Consider the following 24,385-nt stretch of genomic DNA (forward strand, 5'->3'; position numbering starts at 1 on the left):
GGACTCAGGTCTGTTATGGTAAACGTTGCTATGGTTGCGTGCCCCCCCAGAATCTCGCCACTAGATGTCGCCATGTTTAACTATACTAGATTCATGCTATAGGGCCAGGCCGGGCACTAAGGGCAATCCCTACTATATAATGGGGGATACATTTAAGGATGGTTATAAATACATTCATTGATCCCACACACTGGGGTTAAGCCAAGCACACTATTTAGGCAAGGCCTGAATAGTGCAAAGTTGCTGCTAAACAGCTTCTCCCCCATCAGAAAATATTTTGTGTTGTCCTAATAGAGAACAGTATTAAATAGATTGCTTACCTGTTGGGCCCACCCAGCAAAGTCAAGTCCATCTGACTTGGTTATAGAAGATTGATCGCACACACTGGGGTTAAGCAAAGCACACCTTTTTCAGTGATCATTCATTTGGGAACCAAGTGATGTAACTTTACTAAAACTAACTCAGGTCGGACATTTTTACAAGTAAACATGGCTCTGATCCATAGCCCTAATGCTAATTAAAATAATTTGCATTAGGGCTATGCACCAAGAGCTAAAGTAAACAGAGCTTTAGGTAATGACATTAACTGTGGATGTTTCATTGTAACAGCAGGGACAGTCACGCACAACACACCTAAATCAAAGGATTTGCATAAAACTGAAGATGGAGAAAATGTATGAATGGTGAATACCGTATATCTTTTATTGTTCCAGTTCAAACCCCATGACAAGATTGTATTTTTTCACAATAATCATGGTTCACAAGATCAGTGAGGACCTGCTGAAAATACTGCATTAATTCCTGACTGCCAATACAAAATTGGCGAAATGTGCACTTGCTTTGGCTGAAAAGCAAACCGATTACACATTGTCAGGACTCCCACTGCAGATCACAGAATGTAAACAAATTTAAGTCTCCAAGCACATCTTGCTTCAAAAAAATATATATTGTAACACTAAGGTCAACTTCTCAGTCGATGACTGTTCACATTTCTTGGAATTTCTCTTCTGAAACAACTTTAGAACAATAATAATGGGTATTGTAGTGGGTTATATATACACACCATCATCTCCCTCTCTCTCTCTGGTGACTGGAAAAACAAAGCGGTCATCCTATGTCACAAAATAAAGCACTAATCCCATGTCACAAGTCACTCACAGCACTTATCCGATGTCACAAAACAGCACTCATTCTCTCACAAAACAAATGACTCAACCCACGTAGTAGTGCTACCGTAACATTTGATGAAGGCGTCAGAGTTTCAACAATGGTCTAATCAGGTGATATGAATCTCTCACTGGTGGAATGTTTGAGTAACAAGGGATACAACTTTGTCCAATAACGCCACTTTGAAATAATGCACTGATCAAACACGGTCTATAACGGGCTTACACACCAAAGACTAGATTTTAGAAGTAGGCATCTTGCTGGAGTTCAGTGCTTTTTCAGATACCTACATGAACATAGTCATACTGCACCAATACTGTTTTTAACTTTAAAAAAAGAAAACAGTATTCAAATCTCAGACCAGGATTGAATCATGTGGTTTTTACACATGTTTCATGGTGTTTGGAAGCCCAATGTAGAACCAGTGGGTAGACATACATACAGTATCTGGTACCTACCATGAATGGTACCAAATAACAAAGACAAGTAGAGCCCTCTAAACAGAGGGAAAAGCCCAACACAGTAAAGCAAACTGAGCTCCTCTCAGCTTGCGAGCATAGATCGTTTTGAAGATCACAAGGAATAAACCGCCAGTAATATTGTATAATTTGTCACAAATAATGCACCTTGCTCAAAAGAGCGTGCTCCTCAGTGTGGAGTCTATGGACAGATCTTAACTTATCCCTCAGAGAAAAGGCATCGCACACTTTTTTTGTCAAAGTAGGCTTTAGTTTAAAGTGTGGGATTCACAAAAATCTGTTTTTAATGCTAGATTAAAAACAAGATCACAAGGCAGTTAACTATTTGCACCTACAAAGTTTAACGTGTCGATATTAAGTTATTTTCTTCATTTTCACCTAAAGTTTCTTTTCTGGAAAATATCAGCTTCATTTCACAATTATTTTTGAAAGAAAACTCCCAATTATCCCCTCACATGTAGTCCGTAAATTCCGTAATAGCACTGTGGAGGATTCTACTAAATAGCTGCCTGATATACATTAGTTTTTAGCTAGCAAGAATGGCATGTTAATACAAATGCCAAACAATTAAATGTTTAAATTAAATTAAACATTGTACTTCTGTATATATATATAATCACATTTCCAAGTGTTCTGGCATTTTACAATCTTAAAGGTAGAAAAATACAAAATTGAAGTATCACATTAAGTGGCAACGAGAGCGAACTGCTACAACAAATACAGACCGTGATAAAGAAATGAATGCAGTCAACACTATTAACCTGTTGCTTCAGTGATTGCACTGCAGTTAGTCAGTTATGCCTCAGTCAAAGACTGAGGAATTTGTCATCAACACTAAAATAGGAAGTCATTCTTCCCCTTTAATGTAATTAGTTTCACTTTAGTTATTCTACTAAAGCAGAAATGTAAATGATGAATCTCTAAATTGTACCGCCATGTGAATACAATGGTATCTACGTACCAACCGCAGCTTGCATAAGAGAAACTTAACATCTGGTCAAGTAGGACATTAACAAATGTTGTTAATCCATAAAAATAAGACAATTATGTTTTCTAGCTCTGGTCCAGAGCTAGATGTTCTCATATCTCATGCACTCTCATGCATCCCGGTAAAGGGATGTACCACACAATGGTGCTAAAGCACAAGTGGGAAAATCCTAAACATAAGCAACGGCTTTCATCATAATGAAATGGAAGAAATTATTTCAAGAACGTGATGTGCCCTAAAACCCCAAATGGTGTATCAGTCCTACTATGCAGAGTGCAAGGGAATGACAAATTTGCAGCCAAAGGGAGAGTGATATTTGACCCCTACTTCCTGAAACACCTTGCAGGGAACCCCGATATCACAGAGGTAGACCCTGCCGGCCCCCTCAGCCAGGGGCAGTGGGAGACACAGAGAGAGGGACCACTTGGCCTCCACCGCCTGCTGTCTGCTCACTGGCGGGTCTATGCAGAGTACATGAGCCCGGTTCTGGTTGGCCCAGGTGGCCGCGGCTTTGTACCAAGGCTGGTCCATCAGAAATGTGCTCTCGTGGCAGTCCAGGCAGTCAATGATGAGGTCCACCGGGCTGTCAGGAAGGTCTACAATGTAGGAGAGAAACAAGGCGACATGGTCTTTAAGTGCTGGTTGACCGGCTGACATATTAAGCGCGAACAATTTAAATGCAAGGCAGATTCTGAAGAGGGCTTCCTAAATCCTGACCCAAGTTTTCCAGAAAACCTAGGTCAGGATTTTTTTTCAAATGTTAATAGTAATGTTGCTACAACTACACACAAAGGAGTTCCCCGCTTGAAAGGTACAACATTTACTGGTGTTCCAGGACTAAATGGGTTTTAAAATAGAGTATTTCAAAAATTGAACCTTATTTCCATTTATTAGCAATTCGAGTGGTGTCCACAAATAAATGGTTTATAAAGAGCACACACACACACATCCAAAAGAACAGTTGCTATATATACACATCTCGCCTGGCCGAGAAAGAGATTAAGATAAAGTATAGGACAGTGGTTTTCAACCCTTTTCATATCAAGGACCATTCTTTATTCAGCATTTGAGTCACGGACCACCGTTTGATGACATTTAGCCTCCCAGACCCATTTGAGCCACGGACCACCGTTTGATGACATTTAGCCTCCCAGACCCATTTGAGTCCCGCACCACCGTTTGATGACATTTAGCCTCCCAGACCCATTTGAGCCACGGACCACCGTTTGATGACATTTAGCCTCTCAGTCCTAAAACGTTAGGACTGAGTATTTAGTTTGTTTGGATAAGGTTGTGTGCATAATTACATGCCGTATTGATGTGGTGATCAAAATAACAATTATTCTAATTGTGTCGACTTCTTGTAAATAAACTAATGCAGATGTTTAACAATAATTTTACTCTGAATGAATGATAAAATCGCTGCAATACAACATAGACCTACCTTTGATATTTGACACCAGTTTAGCACCGGTTTTGCTGAAGAGGTTGAGCTCACTGGTGACCGACTCGAGCATCTTCACAAATTTTGGTAGAAACAGGATGACCTCCACTTCATGATTGGCGAGGTGACGGCCACAGCTGATGCCTTGTGCCCCCTGAACATGGGGGCCACACAGCAGTGCCACTGTTGGACGCTGGTGTACATTCTTAGGCGTGAGTCTGCAAAGAACAAAAACTATAGTAGTCTCTTTTCTTTCTGCCATTTGTCTTACACACGTGAACGAGCAAACTAGAAGTGAGACAAATTGTCCTGCTATACGGTATCATGCCGTTGGTCCAGATGTGCTCCCTTTTCTTGAGGTAAACAGTACCACCGCATACGTCAACTGACTCATCGGACAATGTGACAGGTAGACTTTCCAACACAATTAGAAGTCTGACGAGGTGGATTATGATTACCGCCGACAATATATTTTATCATCAGTACAACTAACAAAAGACGGAATTCCTTTAGGCAAGGCCTGAATAGTGCAAAGTTGCTGCTAAACAGCTTCTCGTCCATCAGAAAATATTTTGTGTTGTCCTAATAGTACAGTATTAAATAGATTGCTTACCTGTTGGGCCCACCCAGCAAAGTCAAGGCCATCTGACTTGCACAGACGCCGGTCATCTCTAGCCTCCGCTCCAACGACAGGCCGTGACGCTCTGCTACCGACAGTAGGCGCTTGCGGAAGTCATATGAAATAGTGGGCACAATCAGCCCTGAATCTGTGAGGAAACAAGGAAAGAAAAGGGTACTTAGTGACCAACCATACTAACTAAACACCAAGAAATACCAATATTAACACCCCGAACTCCCCGCTCACCGTATTTGGCACCATTAAATAAGGGCACCCAGCGATTTGCAGCTTCAGGGCCTACTTCAAAGTTGCTCCGCCCCATTTTGGTAACTACTAGATGTCCAAAACACCCCTGAGGGGATCGACAACCAGCATGTGGACTAGTGCGCACAGTTATGCTATGATTAATGTGCGCAGCAGGATTACTTGATAGGACGGGGACCGTTTTTGCCACCCGGGGTGTTAATTTGAAGTACTAAAATTCATAAAGGAAGTGCTTTAAACACTTACCAGTGCAAAATTCTTTGTCTCCTGGCTGCGGCACAGTGATCTGCCTATACACAATGGGTTTGACCTCCAGTACGTTTTCATCGTGGCGATACCGCGTCGGCGTTTGCTCCTGGGGTGTACCGCGCGACCGTGCGCCATTAGTGCGCCCACGCTCCGACGTGTCGATCTCTGAGAACACGGCCGCTTTGTCGAACAGCGCCAGGTTCCCCTCAAAGTCAAAGTCGGCGTCCAGCCCGTCGTCCATGCCGTCGCCAAAACATTCGTCGTCCCTGAGCTTCATCTGAGCACCGTTCTTCACCCCATTCTTCTTGGGAGTGACCGGGTTCACTCCTCGACTACTCGAAGACCCTGGACAAAAACGATTACAGAGATAGGTTAAAGCCAGTGGTTCTCAAAGCGGTATCCGGGGACCCCCATGATGGGGTCCTTGAAGGGGGTTACAGTGGGACTCCAGCTAGAAAGAGTTAATCGGTCACATTTTAACAACTCAAATGTTGTCCCTGGCACAATATCCCTTCAGATGAGGGTGTACGTACAGCCACATAAATATACTAATTTGGGGGTCCTTGACATGAAAAACAACAACTGGGTTAACCCATTCTGACCGGGAACCCATTTTCGTGTTAGCATCATGTTATGCTTTAGCTATTGAAAAATAGCAGATCTACAAGCTCATAGCGCGCCACCGAGTGGCGCGCTACGAGCTTGTAGGTCTGCTATTTTTGAAAAATCGAAGAGCGACTGACATTTTTTAGAATCTGATCTCAGGTCAGAATGGGTTAATCAGACCACGTGTGTGTCCAGTGGAAACCTCGTATGAATCTGATCTCAGGTCAGAATGGGTTAAGCATCTTTGAACAAAAAAATGGGTGTCTGGCCACACATGTTTTGGGGTGCAGACGTTTATTCGACATACCAAAGGTCCGACGTGCACAAATCACCCGTTGCTCCCGACATGGGCTGCGTCCGCGACGTGCGTCGCGTCCACGTGCGGTTAGGGTTATGTTAGTGTTTGGGTAGGGTGTCGGACTAATGACTGTCCCACTCTTGGTATGTCGGAAGAACACATGCCTGCACCCTGTGTTTTTACTGGAACTTACAGGAGTTGTGTCTGAGACGGAATCCTTGTTTAGGCTGACCGGGTACATCCAGGTGGCGTTCCCCGTAACTTTTGGAGTGCTGTGGCGAGTTCAGCCTCTCCTTGGCCCTGGGGTCATCCCTTGGTACTGCTATTGGGCCGCTGCTCGACTTTGCACACACGGAAGAGCCATTCCTGACATTACCAAGAATAGTAATGTCCAAAATCTTCAGTTCCTTGATGTCCATGGCACTGTTTTAGTGAGAAAGAGGAATAAGAAGTCAACTCCTCACTCTTGTCACGCAAAATATCAGATATTGGAAATTAGGCAGATTCAAAAAAACGCCTTCTAAAACCTAAACTAACTTAAAAAATAAAATGTAAAATGATGTTGCTACATGTATAGCAACAACTAATGAGACACAGAGGTAGCTCTCAGATTCAAAAGGTACACCAGGTCTAAATCTGGGATAAAACTGGTAAAGCATACATGTTATTTTAGATTTTAACAATGGCTATTCAAAAATAGCAGATATACAAGCTCACAGCATGTCACTTCGTGCCACGCTGCGAGCTTGTACTGTACATCTTCTATTTTTTAACATTTTTTAAACATCTTTTAAGGATATTATTTTTTATTGATCTAATACTTTATTAGCAGAGGATTTAAAAACACAAGAAAGCCTATATGGCATAAGTCTATACTACTGAAATTAGAAGGCATTCGTAGAATGTCAGGTCTTCTTAAAATGGGTCAACTTCTTTACCTGAAAGTGACCTCGGGAACAGAGCACTTGACTCCATTGTGGAAAGGCAGCGTGAGGGAGATGGTCTGGCTGCTTTGGTCCACAGAGGACACCTCTCCTTGATACACCCCCAACGTTGGACCACAGTTTATGGACACCAAACTACCCAACCAATCTGCAGCCATTCTGTTCCGTCTGCACGAGAATAGACAACAACACCACCACCATTAGATTGATTGAATGACAGATAGAACATTTTATTAAACAAGATTGAACAATGGGTACAGTTAGAAGGTATAGGTCAATACAAAAAAAGAGGGCAAAACCAGGAAAAGTAAGACTTGTTTTTACACCAGGTCCTCCACAGAGACAGAGGGAATGAGTTTGCTGATTGATTGATTAGTTGGTTGATTGATTGATTACTTTAATAACAATTTGCATGGACAAGCAGCATTGGGAAGTACAGTACACATAGCTAACTACACCATACAAGGTCTGGTATAAGAATGAATCAAATCAAACCTATTGGCTTGTTTCCATTGGGCTCCTTATGCTTTGCTGCGTTATGAAAACGGGCCTAGATTGTCGTAATCAACTAATCAGCCGTCCATTTAAAAACATTGATTATACTTGATGTATTGATGTTATGTTAGCCAACAACAATTAGCTACGGCCCGCCTGTTGTTTTGTTGTACACAATAAGAAGCGAAAAACGCAGCGTTTGCGTTAAAAACTAACGAAATCTTACCTTCCTGGATTCTTTTTTTCCCGGTAGATTATCTTCAAAGCCTGGACAACAAATGTTTGAAGTTAAACCAGTTAAAATACAATGGATAATGTTTAGTCCGTCGTGAGCAATGATGACTGTAACGTAAAACAATGCAGCTAATGTTTGCTCAACTATTTCCGGTTTCAAGATAAGAGTTCAGCCGTATTTCAAAACAAGAGTTCAAACCACCTATGGTTCAAACGTATCCAACTTTATTGAACAAAAGGTACAATTCAGGATCTTGTCTTGTCATCACTAATCAGTGAATCACTGTAATCAGTTACTATAGGCTATATGTTTTATATTAGTATCTAACTAATTATTGTATTCCACCAAGTATATGTAAACAAAAAGGTAAATCAATAAATCAATAATTACAAATAAAATAAATAACATCAAAAAGATGTATCAAATCATAAAGAACATCATAAACTAAACTAAAATGATTAATTACCAAATTGGTGAATCTGATATGATTTACGCACTTTCCTATTGTCATTTGGGTTTTAGTGATTGAAACAATTTATTTTGTTTCGGTAGGTGCGTTTACAGTATTAGATGTCTCATTATTTGAGTAATAACAACAAGTGAAACAGCAGGAAAGTTTTTGGGTTGTGTTTGAGTGATGATGACAATCTTTTTCAATACTATGATCTTGTGAGGAACATGCAGTATTTCACACTTTACTAGGAGAGCAACAACTCTGTGACGAGTTGTGAGCTTGTAGATCAGCTGTTTTCAGCCAGGAGATTTAGTGTAGAGGGGAAAACCATGGCAAGTAGAACACATTAGAACACTATTAGGGAGTCAGTGAGTCACATATTATCTGTCAAAAGTAGTGTACGGTAGGTAGTTTAGTTGTTTTACGAGAGAGATGTTGTTAACAACTCAGGTCGACAAACAACAACCTGCAGCCCATTAAGAATCTGCGTTCATGTGGAGAAAATCTGAGCAGTTGGACTATGACACTCCCCATCCAACCGCGTTCTGTATACACAGGTTACCATGGATACATCCCTTCAAGTCAAGAGATGCACACACAAATGGCCAGTGTGCAATCAAAGCAGCTGGGTGGCTTGACAGGGGCCTGGGAACGGTTCTGCCAGGTTCAGCCAGTCAGTAAGTATTATAAAGATAATCATTAATTTAACATGCAGCCTCTTGCATCCCCAGTAGCCAGTTAGTTGTCTAGTAAGTTATATGTTGACTGTATAAGTTATGGCTGGCGGCCATCATTATTTAAATAATCCTGATATTGATTTGAAGCCATATTATATAATATGGCTTCAAATCAATATCACGATTATTTAAAAAATGTTTTTTGATATATTCTTGGTTATTCGATATATTCTTGACCCAACTATAGTGTGAATATTTTGTTGATGTACTGTATTACCATTATTGTACGTTTCATATGTCTTAACCTTGTGTTGATAGGCTTCTAGCAATATGTCTATCTACTGGACAGGTATATAGAACAAATGATAGGCTACAGAATAGCCATCACCAAAATCTCTGCAGTACATAGATTTGACAAGTTATGGCTGCATGCATTGTTAATAGCCTATATATTTGTTTGTGGCTGCTGAGCACACAAACACATAGGAAATTCCAGGACATCAGTTCTAGGAATAGATGCCTCCTCAGGGCCACTGTATGTAGCACCGTTGTGTGACAATGAAGCTATCCCTGTCTCTTCTTCCACTGATCACTGGACAGAGCCAGGCCGTTGACATGTGGAGAGATAAGGATTGTAGTGCTCTCTCACTTACAAAGCGCAGTGAAGGTTGGGAAGATTGGGAACCAGGAGGAATCTTTAGACGTCCATTCAGGTCTACAAGCCCACGTTCTCTTACTGATCTAGATATGTGGGAGTGGGACACCAAGTCTCGCTTTAACGCTGAGGTAAGGACCAGTTGTGTTTTGTGTTTATATTGTTTCTTTTTGGGGTTTTTTGGGTGAAATATATTGCATTATTATTTTTATTGTTCTTAGTCCTCAGCATGGTGTGGGATGGCAAATATCTCTGGATCAGGGTATCTGTCCAAAGTCAGCACAAGGTGAGAAGAAGATGGCTTTTTAAATTAAACCTATCTGTATTCATGTTTAATTACAGTATATTGTGTGTTATTTTGTATTGCATTATGTTTTATTGTTCTTATAGCTACTGTGCAGCATATGTTGTTTTAAAATGTGCTCATAAAGTAAACTCTAAACTAACTCATTTTTGAGGTGCGCTAGCCCCTCCAATACATGGCTTTTGAAGATTCCGTCTTCAACATGTGAGATTGTGGGAGTCTATGGGATATTTTGTTTGTTTAGGGCACTTATGATATAAATAGTTTGCCAGCCAAGTCTATGGACTTTAATGTTTGTTTAGGGCACTAAATCACAACGTGTGATTATGTGTTCTCTAGCACGTCTGGTAGCGGTGGCTTCAGACAAAATGAGCCAGCCATGAGACGACGATGGAACTCCATGTCCCGCCTGGCTCCGGAGGGAGCTCCGCACTCCTTTACTGCTCCTTCCCCTGGAGCTGAATTGCGGGCTGCCCTGGAGGAGAGTGGCTTCAGACGGTCAGCGCTAGTGCAAAGGCTGCGTGAAGCTCATGGGCGTCTGGACTACAGCACAGATCTGCTTAAGACCAAAGACACACAGCTTCAACACGGCAGGGGCACCACACAGCTCCTGGACATGAAACACAAGGTATACATGACTACCTATGTAGCTACTGGATATGACCTGGACATGAAACACAAGGTATACATGACTACCTATGTAGCTACTGGATATGGCCACCACACAGCCCTACATGCAGTGTCGTGTGCATCTACAGACAGAGACAGTCCATAGGAAATAATACCATGCAGCATTCACTTTGTATCCAATAGGATTCTTGTAGGTTTCCCCCGGCAGCAACGTTTCGACCCAGAGGCCTTCCTCTGCCTCCGGGTCAGTTGTCTCTGACCCGGAGGCCTTCCTCTGCCTCCGAGTCAGTTGTCTCTGACCCGGAGAACACGGCCTGTTCCCTGATTCAAATTATTTTTTGAGGGGCGTTAGCCCCTCCTATATATAGGTTTAATGTTTGTTTTTCCTTAGACAAACATTAAAAACGCCATTGACAATGGACAGAGTTTAATGTTTGTATTGTCACTAACACAAACATTAAATGCCATTAACAATGAACAGAGTTTAATGTTTGTTTTGTCCTCGATGATGCAAGATGATAAGAACACCCCTCACTTCACACAGGTGTGATTTTTATAGTCTTTATAAAGTATATAAAGTCTTTATGGCTGCTAATTGCCTTGATAGGAATGGTTCTGGATTCTTCTTTATCCTTATCGTACAACTTTCTGGAAATGATGTCCGGCGAGTGTCACCGTCTCATGAGAAAGTGTCAAATAAAGCTTGGTTAGCCCTTCCTTGTCTTTTGTGCATGTATCCCTCACTCACCTCAGTGCTATGTTCCACAGCAGCTGGCAGAAGCAGTGAATGCCCTTGAGCACGAGAAGGAGGAGGCCGAGCTGTCCCGGTTTGAGGAGAACCGACTGCGTGGAGAGATCCAAGAAAAGTCAGTATGAGACTATGAGGACACCAAACCACGGGCTCCATTTTCATCACCGCTAAACCCCTTATCCCTAAACTTCTTTGCCTTTTTTTTAGGGGTTTAGCGGTGACGAAAATGGAGCCCCACATGTACCCTAGCATCCCTATTCTGAGGCAAACATTCAGCAAAAAAGCCATGACGCATTGTGAGCTTGTGGATATTAGATAGCATTTTCAGCAAAGAGATTCAAAGAGAGCCCTGGGGGACCCCAGTCAACTACGTATATAAGGTTTAATTAGTTAAAATGGGCTCTTGATAAATCTACCGTGATGTTTACTTGCAGATCAGCATTTTATTTTGACTCGAGGAGTCCCTAAATTATCAATATTTGTTGTGAAATCTTCTTGAAAGGGTCCTGCAGCTGGAGATGGACATGTTGAACATGAGGTCATCTTTGGCAAAAGGCAGCATCGCCCAACACGCCGACCCAGTTACCAGAATGTTACCTTCACCTGCTATAACAAAAGACCTTTACAGAGAGGTGTGTACAATTTAATGAGTTCTATGTGGAACGATCCACCTGCCATGCTACCACGGTATACAACTCTGATAGAATAACTGACTTACTCAGCCAGTCTGATGCCACTACTGCCACATTGGCCTTGCACTGTTTTCATCCAGGAGAAACAGGAGGCTGACATAGAGCTGAGCAAGCTGAAAGAGGCTCTAAGGGTGGCTGAGGTGAGGTCAGAAGAGACAAGTCAAGCCCTCCAGCAACTCAAGTCTGCTAAAGAGATCAGTACGGTAAAGTGAAATCTAAACACCCCATATTTACGCTCCTTTTGAGATTGCTTTTAAAGACGTCTGACTGTGACGGTGAGTTACAGGAGTGAGAGAGAACAGAGCAGGCAGAGTGAGAGAGAGAGAGTGATAGAGAGACACTGAGAGAAAGAGAGAGAGGGCATGGCATGTGATGTTGCTGTGACATCACTGTTTGTGTGGACAGAAGTTAAATTCTATGTTGTTCAATTTGTTAAAATACTATACAACATATAATAAGTAACCATTAGCATGAACCACATGGCAGCAACAAACAACACTACTGAATGTAGAACTACATAACCAAACAGACAGACAGACAGACAGACAGACAGACAGACAGACAGACAGACAGACAGACAGACAGACAGACAGACACATTTTGTCTACATTTGTGTCCATGAGCAAGACACGCATAACCTTTACCAACACCCCCACCCGAGCGCTCGTTATCTTCCGCGCAGCCATCAGCTGGGTGAAGCTGAAACTGAATTGATTTGTCTATGTGTGTGTGTGTGTGTGTGTGTGTGTGTGTGTGTGTGTGTGTGTGTGTGTGTGTGCTCGTAGGTGCAGCAGTCGTTGTTGAGTCAACTGGATGAAGCGAACCAGATGCTTCAGCGCTCTGTGAGGGCCCACAACGAGGTACAGGAGGAACTGAGCGAGGCTCGCAGCAGGCTGGGACAGGCCTGCCTGGTGAGTGACAAAGAAATAGCAGATCTACAAGCTCATAGCGTGCCACCGAGTGACACGTTATGAGCTTGTAGATCTGCTATTTTTCAATAGCTAAAGCATGACATAATGCTAACACCAAAAGGGGTTCCCGCCCACAATGGGTTTTAATCTCACCCATAATGCCTTTCACTAGATGCCTTTCACATGCACGGTCATCGCAATGCTGTTGGTTTGTGGTGGACATTTACTTATCAAAATTCTACTTTTGCCATGGACATACAAGATGAGTAGTCATATCTGTAACTCTCAGTGTACAAATGGAAGTATTTCTACACTCTCTATGTGCCATACATAGTGTTATGGTAAATCAGTGTCATGCATATTCTGAAGAAACCCTGGAGATTGACATTCAATATTGGGTTTGATCAAAATAACAATATTATAATGGTGTGTAAAAACGGGTCAATTTGGTTCCACTCTCAGAGTTACAGTCCCATAAGGGTCCCATTTGGTTCCTAACTATCATTTTGCTGGGGACCCCCTGGAACTCCCTCAAGGACCCCTAGGGGTCCCCGGACCCCACTTTGGGAACCACTGGTGTACGGACATATTGATGATCCCCTAAACACGCTCAGCACAATGAACACAGCACTATTTCAATCTTGTTATGTCCGAAAGGAAAAAGACCTGTTGTCCAACCAAGTGCTAAGACTGGAGGACAGCATAGAGGACCTGAAGGCAGAAGCATCGGGGGCTCAGACAGAGAAGGACCGCCTTGTTCAGGTCTTCTTCTCACATACAGAAGAGTCATTTTTTATCTATATCTAAACTCAACTCAACTATGTTATACATGGGAGGGAGCCCATGAGACATGTATGTGTATGTGTGATATGTTTTCATAGGAGAAAGCAGATCTGCGCCAGAGGGCCCAGGAGTTGGAGCTGCAGTTGCAGCAGAGAGCACAGCAAGGCGAAGAAGTGTGTGAACTCCATAGGGAGCTGTCTGAAGCTAAGACCTACAGCCACCAGAAGGAGCAGGAATCTGTCCAACTGAAGAAAGAACTGGTGTTTGTCAGAGAGGTGAGAATGGACATAAGGTGGTGCTGAGTTGCCTGGTGTAAACTATCCCGGTCATTTCATTTTCTTTCAACAGACTGGTCTGTGAATGAAAATGAAATGTGAATTCCGTGACCGGGATGATTTACCAGGCTAGTGCTGATCGAGCACCAATAACTGATTTCCTTTCTTTGTTGGTTTTCATTCTTTCTTCATATGGTTATGGAGAATGGAGATAGATCATTAATTCGTCATCAGGTTTTGGAAGGTTACATAATTTTTTTTGACATTATCAGATTACATATTACCTCCATAATTCAGTATAAGTAATAATGTAATCTGAATACTTTAACAGCTATTGATTTAGGGGGGATTCCAAAACATATTGCCAAAAATTACAAGATTACACAAAAAATTACTGAATTGAAATGAAATCTCAATTTAAAGTTTGAAAACCAAAATGTTATGTTGCTGTATCTTTTTCCCATGTTTTTCTTTTGGCTTTTCTGTTTTCTTATGATACTTTATATACTTTTACTCACTTTCGCCTTTAGGTAAATGAAAAACTGACATGTGAGCTTGAAGTGGTCAAACAGTGCCTGGACACGTCACAGAGCCAGCTTCATGACCTGTCGGCAGAGAAGGTCATCCTCACCAATCAGATCACGGCAAAGGACTCTCAACTGATTGGAGGAAATGAGGACTTGCATAGCAAAGTTAACAAGGAAGTACAGGCAGATTTAACAGAGACGAGAGAAACCTGTCGCCAGCTCAGGTAAGTTACTGAACAACCGTTACTCATAATCTAACATCTCAAGACCTTCATTTGCAATGAAAATGTTTCAGCACGATTGATGTTTAGTTGAATAAGAGCTCTCCTTGCTTGGGGGCAGGAGCTTTAGACAGGCCCAGAAGCAATCAAATTAGCAAGGGGCATGGCCATGAAGCCTGATTTCCTGTTATTCAGGCATTGAAACAAGCTTGTCCTGTGAGGTTGAAAAATAAAAATCACACCCGTGTGAACTGAGTGGTGCAACTCCCCTCCCCCCCCCCTCTCTCTCTCATTAGCAGGCAACAGTACAGCACTATCTCTCTCTCTGTTTCTGGCACAACATTGCCCCTACTGGTTCTAATAGTCATACTCGTGCTCATTAACGTCACATACATAGGCGGACGACACATAGGCGGACACGGACATTGCTGTTCCTTGGAGTGGTTGCACCACTCAAAAATATAATAACAGAATTGGTTTCCAAATAGCATATTCTGCTGCTTAAATTGAGCTCATTCTTGGGGCACCAAGAGTTTGTTTCACCCGGTAGAGCGCATAATTATACCATTATAAGGGTCAGGTCGAGTTGGAGTCTGATCCTAGGCCTTTTACTGCATATCGATCCCCATTTTTCTCCCCTGCCATTTCCTGTCTCTCTCCACTATCAGTATCAACAAGGCTTGAGAATGCCCCTTACCAGTTAGGAAACAAAGTAATTGGACTTCCCTTGCTAATTAAGGCTCGGTTGAAATTCTGTGTCTAACCAGAGAATGTCAGGGTGCCCAGGAGTTGGAAAAGCTGAGGTTGCAAGAGCGATGCCTGCATTTGGAGTCAGAGGTCCTGGAGAAGGAGGAGGAACTGCACGTGAAGCAGGAGGAGCATGAGCGACTGGAGGCTCAGAGGCTCCAGGGTATGGAGGAGCTACGAGCTGTGGCCTCACACTGGTCTGAGAAGTGGCAGAATGTCGCTTTGACCCTGCACTCCACACAGGGTCAGCTGGAGGAACTCAAGCAGAGGGATCCAGGAAACAAAGTAAGACTAGTGTCTAGATGCCTACCTACAGGGGTTGGCTGGTAAATCTAACATAGATTTCTTTCATTTGTCTTTTTTTAGATCCAAGAGGAAGCCACACGACTGGTGGCAGAAATCGAGAGACTTCAAAGAGGCAAGAAGAAAGACAGGCGAGTGTGTACTAGGATGTTCATCATTTATATTTGAAGTTCCATGTCGTATTTGTAATTATTTGACAGCTAATCTTTTCCTCCTCAGGGAGGAAATTGAGAGTCTGATGAGATACAACAAAGCCAATGCAGAGACAGAATTGAACAAAGTTAAGGTAGTGTGCGTGCTAATCCTTGTGTAATCATCACAGGATTAGAGGCTGCAGTGGTAGATTTATTCAGGTCATATCACTATACATATTTGTCCCCTGCAGAAGGACTCTGATTCACTGCTGCGGGTTGAGCTTGAAGCTTGTAAACAAGAACTGGAACTTGAGAGGAGCAGGAGCCAGTCACTGCTTCACAGACAAAAAGAAAAAGGTTCTTGAACTAAAATAAATATTTTTGTGACATGTATGGCTTGCTTTTAATCTCTAATCTATAGATGAAAGAAGTGAGAGAACAAGAGAACATGTTAATATCAGTAATAAGCACAAGAGGTCGTTTTACTGACATGACACTGTATATTGATATCTGCAGGTGACAAAGCTGTGCAGACTGGAGACAAAGAGACAGTGACAACTGAGAGGATTGTCGGGTATGTACGCAAATTGTTAGTACAGTCTTGCGGAACATGCCACACCAACATAATTTCCGCTGCCTGTATACCTTTATGAGTGAGTGACAAGTAAACCCACCTTGATTCTTGATGTTGAAATCTAAACTTTAACATTTCTTCCTCTGCTGTAATATGGCATAGGATGCCACCACAGATACCCACTACAGGCACCTCTACAATGTCACAGAGACCCTCAGCCTCAAACGGCCAAACAAATTCACCACAGGTACTGATGCAAGGAACAACTCAAAATGTCCCTAATAATAATAATTACATAATAAAAGGTATATTGGTGTGTGTATATATATATATATATTATATATATATATATATATGAAAATGTTATTATGATTTGTTTGATTAACAGTTTCACCCCTGTATACAAACAATGAAAATAGAAAGCATTTGTGTAACCTTTGCCCGTCGTGACACCGTCGTGCAACAAATGGATGAATTAGGCTTTACTTGTTGATGTTGGTGTTGTCTCTGCAGGGCAGTGTGGTTCAAAGATTGGAGCAGCAGTTGACAGAAAGAGAGGAGGAACTGAGGGCAAAGTATGTTTTATTAAATTAATTATACAATAGATCATGTCCAATAGGCGAGACAATTGTTAAAGAAATAATAGTATGGTGAACTGACACATTAATAAATGTCCTATTTCATGTGGCAGGGAACAGGCTTTGAAGTGCTTGGAAAGGCTACGAGAGGTGGAGAAAACGGAAGCTCAAATCAAGATTTCTGCCCTGGAGCTCAGGGTAATTACAGCCTAAACTGAAACGCTTTCTGCTACAAAATGTAGTAATAAAGACTGTCAAAGAAGAGAATTATACCACACAGAGCAAATCCCCCATTTAATCTTCCCTTCGCTGTCTGTGATGGTGCAGCTTTTGAAGTCCAGGGGAAAGGCAGCGGCAGATGGTCAAGCCGATGGAGGTCAAACAGATGTACCAGCCGACCACACACCGAGGGCTCAACAAGAGGGTATGAGTGAGCTATGCATCGGGGAGGAAGGCTACTTGGGACATTGCATCTATAGTACTTAATGGATAAACATGATTAAAATAAGCTTATAGTCTACATATAGTGTCATGTAATTCCAGTTTGTCCACATGGCCCTCGATCGTTCTTCTCATGTCTCTATATGTCTGCAGACAGCCGAAAGAAAGCCGGCCAGCTGCAACAGGATAATGACCAGGAAGTCCAAAAGCTACAAAAACTGAGGCAGCTTCACCAGGTAGACACACAAAAATGTCAGACGGACAGTTTTGTGTTGTGACCAGCTACTGAGCCATATAATACATTCTTAGCGGGATTACAGAAAAAGCAAAATCCCACCCATAATGCACGCAATGTGGTGCAATGTGATAAATTGTGATGCAGTTGTGAGCTTGCAGAGCTACCATTTTCGCTGAGCACCAAATTGTGCAACCAAGTATAAATCAGGTGTAGTAAGTTTCTCTCACAGTGGAGGCAATATAACAAAGGATGTCTGTTTTTACTCACAGGGCAATGATGAGTCTCTCGAAAGCAAGAAAGATAAAACAATCTGTCCAGTGAATGCAGGCCCCGAACAGCAGAGGAGGATGGTCATGGAGCAGGTATGTATAACAATATACACAAGAATAAGTTTACCTAAATTAAATTCTATCGGCTGATTTTATTGCTTCTCTGCACTGGATTGATGACACCAAAGTAATTGTCCAAATAATGACAAAAGTTTTAATCCATAGTGATACATCTGTTCATTTTAGAGTAGAAAGTAGTAATGTACAGTGTAAGCCTGCTGTGGATACTGTAATACAATACTGTATTCAATCATCACATGTGTAGTTGAAGAGCGCTTTGAAGGATCGAGAAGACCAGGGGAAGATCAATGCACCGACTGCAGGTACCCCCCTGGGGCAAGACCAGACTGCAGGTACCCCCCTGGGGCAAGACCAGACTGCAGGTACCCCCCTGGGGCAAGACCAGACTGCAGGTACCCCCCTGGGGCAAGACCAGACTGCAGGTACCCCCCTGCAGACTGCAGGTACCCCTCTGCAAGACCAGACACCCAAGTCTAAGGTAAAGCTTTCCCCCAATGTTTTCTACAGAAATTGTGTTCATATTGCATCATTAGACACACATTCAAGAGAGATTCCTGGTTAAAATGATGTAAAACACACATTTTCCTAGATGTGGTATTCAAAATGTTACGCTTCCGACCATGAGGCGTGACAGAAAATACAGCACTGTTGCACTGATCATTCAGAATGCCCTAAGCAACTAAGTAACTACTTAAGTACTGTACTTAAGAAAACCTTTGAGGCATTTGTACTTTACTTGAGTATGTCATATTTTCAGTACTTTTACTTTACTTCTACCCCATTACATTTCAGAGGCAAATATTGTACTTTTACTCCACTACATTTATTTGATAACTTTAGTTACTAGTTACTTTACATTAACCACATTCAGCCCTATACACATGTTGGCCTATTGGTATTGATACTTTTACTTTAGTAACACATTTGAGTACTTTTTCCACCACTGCTGCTCATTCAGAATGCACCGGACACGCAGAGGAGTCAGAGACATGACAGACAGCAGGAGGTGCAGAGGGATCGGAGCCAGCAGCAGTGGCTGGGCCTGGAGCCTCTGTTTGAAGAGGATGAGGAGGAGGAGGAGGAGGAGGAGGTGGCACTCCTCAGGGAAGAGCTCCACAACAGAACCCAGCAGGTTTGAACCTATTCAGCTAAGAGTGAATCGTTGCGTGCAGGGTGAGGGGTTATTGGCTCACAGGTTCAGTCTGCTTATTACAACCAGCATGTCATGATTCAGTGCACTTGCACTTCCGCAAGACACATCAACATAAATTCATCCCGGACTGGGTTTTTTCCAATAATAGAGGTTCAGAGTCAAAGCAAAGCCCTATAATCCTTACAGTATGGGGGAAAAAACAAAGTTACAATATTAGTACTTCACCATGTTGCAGTGTGTATAGCGCTTACCGCCCGATCCTGCGTCCTTCCACCAAGATGTGAGCCTCATCTGAGGAGAGATTCAGCAAACATTCATAGCACTAGGCTGATCCTGGGCTGATCAGACCATGCAGGGCTGCAGCCAATCTGGCACACAGACCCCAGGTGTCATCACATCAGCTTAAATCAGAATGTAAACAGGTACATATACCTCTCTTCCACCATCAAATCAATCAAATCAAATAATTTATTTGTGTGCCAGTTAATGATGACAATAGTTAATGAAAGACAAAGAAGAGGTCCTGCACACTGTCAGACACTTTCCAAAAATGTTTTGCTCTTTATTAGGTCGACGTTTCGGTCACTTAGACCTTCATTAGGACAGACAATGCCTTTTGAGGTGTGCATCGCCTATTGCTATAAAATGATGACAAATTAAAATGAAAACTTTAAAATTACGTTCAGAAGCCTTAGTAGGTATTCATTAAAGTGTCTTTAGTTTATTGATTTCAAACCAACGTCTTAAAGACATCAATTATTGTCAACATGCAGACATGTATCTTCTGAAGTTTTTACTTTTCAGGTTTGTTGTTTTTTTTTTGGCTTGGTGAAGTTGGTCTTTCACAAGGTTTATTGGAACTTGCTCTAAAAACTTTGAATGTAACTTTCTGAAGACAGCAGACAAAGTGACAGAAAATGTAATAATAAAAAAGGTATCCAATCCAACCACTGTTCCCCCTGCCAGATGTCAGCTATGAGCATGGAACTCAGCAGTCTGAAGGGCAGAAATGAGAATCTCCTGCAAGGTGAAGTTGTGAACGAAGCAGTCACCATCAGTAGTCCATTGTTGCTCTAGGAGACATGTGAAAACCCTTGTCAACATCCGGTCAGCTGTTTACAGCACTATGAAGCGTCAAAGCAAATTGAAAACAACCCAACCTGATGATAAATGTTTCTCTGAAAGTTTATGCTGCCTGTTTTCAACAGGTAACCGTTACAAAAGGATGTTCACAAAGGTTGGAACATTCAGGTCAGCTAGATGTGTGCCGTGAGTCACCTGTGTTTTCTGTGTGAAGGGATATAAGGGTTTAATTGTCTCTTTGGGAGTATTCTGTGTGCAGGCCACAGAGACATATCCACAAATGGCCACATTGTATAGTGTATACAGTATAATCAGACTGTGCTGAGTGGAGTGGAGCACATTAAAAGAAAAATAAGAAAACACCTTTTCACCACAGACAATCCATTGAGTGTATAAGTCTCTGTTCCAAATTTGTGTTAAATGTATTTATTCACATGCACCTCAAATCACTTACACCAGTGTTTCTCAAGAAAGCTTTATGTCAAGGAACTCAAATTGATATGTATTTGGACCCCCATTTGAAAATATTTAGCTTATCAGAGTTTAGTCAACTTTGTCCCGATTTTTCAAATTGCAGATTTACAAGCTCACGCCGTTGTATCATAACGCGTTAACTTGCGAGGGCTTCAATAATTAGTTTTGTTGCTGGAGACCCCCTGGAACCTCCTTAAATTAAGGACCCCTGGGGGTCCCTGGAGAACACTTTGAGAACCACTGATTTACACATTTAGGAATAACCCTGCCTATGTCCATTCGGATATACATAGCTTCATCGGCGTACGTTTCTGTCCCATATGTGATTTATAGTCAAGCTAAGACTGCAGCAGCAGATCCAGGGCCTGTGTGGCGCCACGCCACCACAGCTGACACCCAAGGGGTCGTCAGCGAGGTCAGCCTCTCGGGGGGAGCGGGACCTGCCTATCCTCTATCCAGATGGAATATTCCTGGCGAGGCTGATTGAAATCGGCAGCCCTGATGAAGACGAGGAAGAGGAGAGGAGACGCACAGCCTGAAGACTTATTTTTATTACTTACCGGTATATTACTAGGGCAAAGCGCTTACTATTTGGGGCAAACCAAATTAAATTCAACTATTTAACTTCCCTTTTCTTTTTTTTTCTTTTTTGCATGACGCAAAAGGAATTTCTGCAAAGACTAATAAAGAATCTAAAGTACTGATACAATATAAGAATTGTTGAATTTGTTTAAAGTAATGAACCGAACCGGTATAAACAGCTGTGTTTCTCTCTCCCCTGTTACTGGATTAATTTAATGGGGGAGAATATTCTGTTAATTTATACTCCATCGTACGACGGTATCACGTTGTGAGCTGTTCCATGCACGTGTGCGTGTGTGTGTGTGTGTGTGTGTGTGTGTGTGTGTGTGTTTATGTGTGTGGTGGGTATACACTGATTGGTCCTGCAGATTGCGAGATTAGCCTCTGCGCGCACACACACACACACACACACACACACACACACACACACACACAGTGTGAAAAATTAATCTCCAACCTGGCCTTCTAGCCTTGCAGAATTAAGATTAGAGTGGATAATGGCACATTTATAGGCAAAATCACAGCCCGTGCTCCCAAATATAAATATTGCACAAGAAACAAAAAAAAATAAGAAAAATCTAATAATTACATAAGTACATATTTTACCATACTATATCTTTTTGTCAAAAATGAAAATAAAAACTCGAAAAGTAAGAATGAAATCATTCTTTAAACTGCAAAGTTGACAGTCCCATAATTATGACAAACTATTACCAAACTCTAAAATCTAAATGTAAAAATTGTTTAATAGTATCATGTTCTCAAGTAGCTATGGGGTGTGAACCTGAATGAACAAAAACTTAAAACCATAAAGATGTATTCTGTTCAATAAGATGCAGAATCAGTGTGCTCTATCGAGAATTGCTTTAATGAAATGAAATTATTTAAACGTGAATGCCTTTCCGGTCAGGCTTGCTAGATACTTTATGCATAACCCTACCCAAAATCACTTTTGGCGTCTTCACTTTTCTGCCCTCACTTTTATCCTCAATATTGACCTTTGCTCAGCCAATCAAATCATCGTTATGGGGTGATCAGCCAATCAAATCATCATGTTTGTGTTCACACAAACAGACAAAGCTGGGCATAGGAGCCGCTCAAAAAGGAACAGTTTTGCACATACATGGTTTTCACCCGACGTCATATGATATGCATCCGCTGGTAAGTGGTTGTACTAGAGTAGCCTTAATGCTGGCCGAGACTTGATCTGTTAAATCAGAGATCTGGAGGTTGGGGAGGATTGGAACATTGTCGAGGGAGAGGGATTAAACCACACTGTCATTAAAATAAGGGATGATCTCCAGCCTGCCCTGTAAGACATGGTTTAATCCCCAACATTAAAAGCAAACATAGGGACTTAATTGCTTTACCTCCGCCCCTAAAAAGCAAAAGTCAGCTCAACCCACCCACACATTAGCCTACATAATATTTCCACACATTATCCTCAATAGATCCCTTTGATCAGCCTTGATTTTGTTTCTTCTTCAATATCAGTTTGGCTGTACACAGTGGTGTAAAGTAACTAAGTATTTACTTAAGTACTGTATTTTACTTCTACTCCATTACATCTCAGAGCCAGAATTTTTACTTTTACGCCACTACAATAATTTGAAAACTTTTTTTACTAGTTACTTTGGAGATTTTAAGTTTGATTAGAAAACATACATTAACCATTCATTGTCAGCTTGTAGATATACATGCTGCAATATGAGTACTTTTACTTTTAGTACATTTTGAATGCAGGACTTCTACTTGTAATGTTACAGTATATACATTGCAGTATTGATACTTTTACTTAAATAAAACAATTGAGAACTTTTTCCACCACTGTACATGTTGTGGACATAATAGCTTGTTTTTACCTGGTACTGCGTGGTGTATGTGAGTGAGGTTGGCCAGGTTGTCTGGTCTGAGATCAAAGGCTTTGATGCGGCAGGCCAGGGTCTGATACTGAAGCAGCATCAAAAGCTGACCTAAGACCAGTGGTGGGCCACTAAACCCCTTTTCACATCAATGCATCCTGGGAGTTGTAGTGAAATGGTATCAGTTCCCAAAGCAGAGAGTAAGTATAAACGTGTCACTTCCGCTTCGATAACTTGGATAATGGCTTGTGGAAAGCCTTTATCACATGCAACAGTCAGCAGTCGATCAGCACCACCAAAAAATGTGTCTCAGTCAATTATTTCTCTCCACTTGCGTTTCTGCAACAGTTTCCATGCTAATCTTTTCAAATAGAATCTTGATGGACCTGATGTGTCCTCGATGCACTCCTACGTGTATTTGTATTTTCCTATTAATAGCAAGAACCTTGATGGAAATAAGTCCAAGCACTTTCTTGACATCAGGAATACAAGTTGTTTTAATGAATTGTGTTTTCTTTTTGTGTCAAAACTAAATTAAATTAAAGTAAAAAACCCTGCCTTTCTACTACCTTTTTAACCTTCGTCTTGTTTGGGCTCAGCTCTTTGTTGCAATGGTATAGCTGATCTGCGTTCCAGTCTCTTCCGCTGCACTGGACCTCAACTTCCCCCAACGGCAAGCCCCTCAGGCTGGGGACGTCTCGTGTGTAGAGAGCCAGTCTGAGCAGGCAGCGCCGGAGCTCCTCGATGGAGCCCACGCTCAGAACCAGGACCAGGGTGGTGGGGGCCTCTGAGCTGAGCCTGCAGGGGGCAGAAGCTCGCACGGGGCAGGGGCGCAGAGGAGCCAGGCTTCCCAGCACGGACACATCCTCCAGCCGGTGGAGGGTCCCGCTGAGACCCAGCAGAGTGACCGTCAGGGTGCGCTGCTCTGCAGAGAAGGCCATAGTGAAGTGGACGCCGGGGTTGAGCGCCGAGGCTGGCCGACTGGTGCTGGCATCGGAGCCATAGTGCAGCATGGTGAGTGGGATGGGTTCCTCCGCAAAGACGGGAGGAGCAGAGCTGCATGGGCTGGTGAGTCTACTGTGCTCATCACAAGAAATGCTGTCTCCCGTCACGGTGCAGCGCCTCTCCAGAATCCTGCGTGTTCTGGACAGCAGTCCCAGTTTGGGTTTATAGAGGGGTGGGTTGAGGGGTGGTGGGG

General features: G+C 42.3%; 2 protein-coding genes across 3 annotated transcripts; one reads left to right on the forward strand and one right to left on the reverse strand.

Moving 5' to 3' along the window:
* Nucleotides 1-699: 699 nt before the first annotated feature.
* LOC308314066 (enhancer of mRNA-decapping protein 3-like) lies at nt 700-7,923 on the reverse strand. Of its 2 annotated transcripts, none has more exons than XM_080761468.1 (7): nt 7,780-7,923; nt 7,053-7,217; nt 6,308-6,537; nt 5,208-5,555; nt 4,692-4,845; nt 4,079-4,296; nt 700-3,230 (listed from the first exon to the last, which is right to left on the reverse strand). In XM_080761468.1, exons 2-7 carry the CDS (start codon nt 7,214-7,216, stop codon nt 2,899-2,901), a joined length of 1,446 nt encoding a protein of 481 aa, XP_080617594.1. In that variant the 5' UTR covers nt 7,217; nt 7,780-7,923; the 3' UTR covers nt 700-2,898. The 2 variants fall into 2 exon arrangements, with proteins under 2 accessions (XP_080617594.1, XP_080617593.1); XM_080761467.1 differs by having other exon boundaries at nt 7,053-7,226.
* A 1,890-nt stretch (nt 7,924-9,813) lies between these two features.
* On the forward strand, nt 9,814-21,343 carry LOC308314602 (uncharacterized protein; the record flags this gene model as incomplete). Its single annotated transcript, XM_080762232.1, has 23 exons — nt 9,814-9,860; nt 10,218-10,560; nt 11,262-11,374; nt 11,762-11,891; nt 12,032-12,154; nt 12,737-12,862; nt 13,520-13,624; nt 13,744-13,920; nt 14,451-14,671; nt 15,436-15,700; nt 15,782-15,853; nt 15,942-16,004; nt 16,104-16,209; nt 16,369-16,426; nt 16,589-16,673; nt 16,940-17,001; nt 17,118-17,202; nt 17,332-17,428; nt 17,599-17,681; nt 17,953-18,045; nt 18,278-18,511; nt 18,992-19,165; nt 21,077-21,343. 23 exons carry the CDS (start codon nt 9,814-9,816, stop codon nt 21,083-21,085), a joined length of 2,871 nt encoding a protein of 956 aa, XP_080618358.1. The 3' UTR covers nt 21,086-21,343.
* Nucleotides 21,344-24,385: the final 3,042 nt, after the last annotated feature.

Source organism: Protomyctophum bolini (assembly GCF_963924005.1).
Source record: "Protomyctophum bolini genome assembly, chromosome: 4".
NCBI lineage: Eukaryota > Metazoa > Chordata > Actinopteri > Myctophiformes > Myctophidae > Protomyctophum > Protomyctophum bolini.

What these genes read in the sequence shown, in the direction of transcription:
- LOC308314066 (XM_080761468.1), bottom strand. Translation starts at nt 7,216, where the DNA reads ATGGCTGCAGATTGGTTGGGTAGTTTGGTGTCCATAAACTGTGGTCCA. An exon ending in AGACAAAGAATTTTGCACTG is followed by an intron (nt 4,846 to 5,207) that starts GTAAGTGTTTAA and finishes GTTTCCTCACAG; the next exon opens with ATTCAGGGCTGATTGTGCCC. An exon ending in ACTGGTGTCAAATATCAAAG is followed by an intron (nt 3,231 to 4,078) that starts GTAGGTCTATGT and finishes CCTACATTGTAG; the next exon opens with ACCTTCCTGACAGCCCGGTG.